Raw genomic sequence first — 3,023 nt, forward strand, 5'->3', positions numbered from 1 at the left:
GAACGATGAACGAAGGACGAAGAGAGCTTTCTTGATTCTTCGGGAACCTGGATGCTTGAGAGTTTCGGAGTTTCAGAGCTTCAGAGCTTCAAGGTGTAATATGAATTCGTTCCCCAAAATGAATGAAATGGGCTTGTATTTATAGAATTTTCCAAGGCCTAATTTTGAATATAATATCCCAGATGAAATAAGTCGTTTCTGCCAGGTGTTGACACGTGTCCTATTTGATGACTTTTCCAACTCATTTCAATTTTCGTTGAGTCACACGCTACGTGTAAAATTTATGTAATACATGAGCGTTGACACTTTGATTTATCGCTCAACATTTATTTACCGAAATTTCGATGTCTACAGTTTCATTCACCAGCATTATAGTTTTAAAGAAGAAAATTAAACCCTTTTTTGCCAGGTTTAATATATATATATATAGAAATGGAATAGCAACGGCTGTTATTTTATATATAGAAATAACGCGTGTATGGTTATAGCAGTTGCTATTCCATATAGCCTCAATCTTTCAACATGAAAATGGAATAGCAACAGCTCTAAGAGCAATTTTTCTGCGTATGGTTATACCAGTAGATTCAGTCATGTCTAAATCCTCCCCACTTGCTCCACCAGGCAACGTCCAGTCGAACTTGTGCACGATATTTGCCAACGCAATCTCATTGACAGCCATGGCAAACTGAATTCCCGGACAGACCCTCCTACCAGCACCAAACGGAATTAACTGAAAGTCATTCCCTTTATAATCTATCTCACTATTCAAGAACCTTTCTGGCTCAAACTCCTCTGGTTTTTCATATAGTTTGGGATCTCTTCCAATTTGCCATGCATTGATCATAACGTGTGTCTTGGCCTTAATTTTGTAACCACCTATTTCCACGTCTTGGGCCGCAATCCTGGGCACTAGTAATGGAAGTGGTGGATGTAGGCGAAGAGTCTCCTTGATCACCGCCTTCAAGTAGTGCATTCCAATCAAATCATCTTCTGTTATGTGTTCTCCCTTTCGACCTATTTCTCGTACCTCATTCTGCAACTTTTTCATGACCCTAGGATGCCTTAAAAGCTCAGTCATTGTCCACTCCAGGACCGTATATGTGGTATCAGTGCCACCAGCAAACATATCCTGCAACAGTTAATATTATTGATTAAGGTATTTGAAATACATATAATTACATAGAGGAAGAATTGTGTTAGTTTTAAAGGAAAATAAGCAGCAGGAAGCAAGACAACTTATCGGATTTGATTTACTACTTGTAACAGTATGTGATTTAACACCGAAGTATTGGATTTTCAGCTGTTTAATATCTAATATATGTACGAATCAGTTTAGTTAATAGCTTTCTAACAGAAACACACAGAGAGAGAGAGAGAGAGAGAGAGAGATGATTACCAAGATGAGAGCCTTAATACTAACTGTCTCAAGAGGAAAACCTGCCAAGTTTGCTTTCTGAAATGCAAGCAAAACATCGACAAAATCCAGTTGGTCATCATCTCCACTCCCTGAACTCTGACCCATATGCTCTTGGACCACTTTATCTAAAAAGTCATCAAACTTCTTAGCCACCTTGTCGAACCTGGCTTCCAAACCGTTGACACGGCTCAACCAAGAAAGCCATGGGATATAGTCCCCAATGTTAGTAGTTCCCAATAACTCATTGAACTCCCCCAAAAGTCCCGCAAACTTCATCCCACCTTCACCACTGTACTTCCTCCCCAGAGCGACTCTACATACAACATCATTAGTAAGCCTCACAAACATTTCGCTTAAATTCAAAACTGATGGTGATGACTTCATTATGTTGCTGATCATGGTTTTGGTTTCCTCTTCTCTGACAAAGCGAAAAGAGCGAACCCTTTTGTTGCTCAAAAGATTTATGACACATATGCTTTTGACCTGCCTCCAATACTCACCATAAGGAGCAGATGCAACGTCTTTGAAGTTGTAGAGAAGCTTCTCAAAGTTGGTGGACTTGGGTCGATCAGAAAATGTGAGGTCATGGGTATTCATGATCTCTCGAGCTTCCTGAGCTGAAGAGACAACAAGGACTGGGACATGTCCGAAGTGAAGAAGCATGAGAGGGCCATGGCGTTGAGATAATTTTTGCAGTGAGCGATGTGGGTACAAGTCTATTTGGTGAAAGTTTCCGATGATAGGGAGCTTCGACGGAGAAGGCGGTGATGAGGTTTTGTTGGAGGTTGTGGTGGAGGAGTACCATCTGTATATGAGAATGGTGAAAATGGCCAGAAGTGTGAAGGCCAAAGGTTGCAAAAAGGAGGTGGTTTCATTCACCAGCATCATTGTCCGACCTGGGAAAAGAAAATGTGTTTTTGTGTATGTATTCTCTGCGCTTGTGTATTTATATAGTCCTACTTTGTGGGGTAGGTGGCTTTCTTTTTCTAGCAGATTTGCCATAGGTTGCTCCATTTGTATCTTCCAACGTAAATTTCATTTTCATTACCTTGCTTTCTATCTTCTTTTCCTTTGACTCACTTAGTTATTGGTTTCTATGTCATCTTATATTTTCTTTGAAATAATCATAACAAAAAAAATAAAAAACACAAGAATAGTATACAAGGTAGTGTATAGGACATCTTTAAGACAAAAGTTTTCAAATTGTTGTCGACCACTAGGTATGATGAGCTAAAACTTCGTAAGATTCACATAATCTGCAGCTTTGGTATGATGAGCTAAAACTTGGTAAGATTTACATTGTAACGACCCATCCCCAGTTATTACGGTTTTTATAATTCTAAAGTGTGAATTTACGAAAATGCCATTCGAGGCAAAAACGTTGACTTTTGTTGATCACCTTGTCGTGTCACGTAAGATCCGTCTCCTTGGCGTATCCTTGTAGTATTCGTTGCTACGAACGTGTGGACGCAAGTGGAATCTGTTGATGCACAAGATGTATCCATGTGCCTCTCTTTTGCTTTCTCTTTATTTATTTATTTATTTGCGTTGTCCGAGGGCCTTTCTATTTGTTGGATAAGACCGAATCTTGAAGCTTTTTCTGGAT

The 3,023-nt window shown here is 39.5% G+C and overlaps 1 protein-coding gene across 1 annotated transcript; it reads right to left on the bottom strand.

The window, feature by feature from the left end:
- Positions 1-427: 427 nt before the first annotated feature.
- Positions 428-2,411, bottom strand: LOC103455157 (cytochrome P450 736A117-like). Its single transcript, XM_008394752.4, has 2 exons — positions 1,397-2,411; positions 428-1,129 (listed from the first exon to the last, which is right to left on the bottom strand). The coding sequence occupies exons 1-2, from the start codon at positions 2,303-2,305 to the stop codon at positions 518-520; spliced, it is 1,521 nt and encodes a 506-aa protein (XP_008392974.2). The 5' UTR covers positions 2,306-2,411; the 3' UTR covers positions 428-517.
- Positions 2,412-3,023: the final 612 nt, after the last annotated feature.

The sequence above is a fragment of the Malus domestica genome, chromosome 14, assembly GCF_042453785.1.
Source record: "Malus domestica chromosome 14, GDT2T_hap1".
NCBI classification, from domain to species: Eukaryota; Viridiplantae; Streptophyta; class Magnoliopsida; order Rosales; family Rosaceae; genus Malus; species Malus domestica.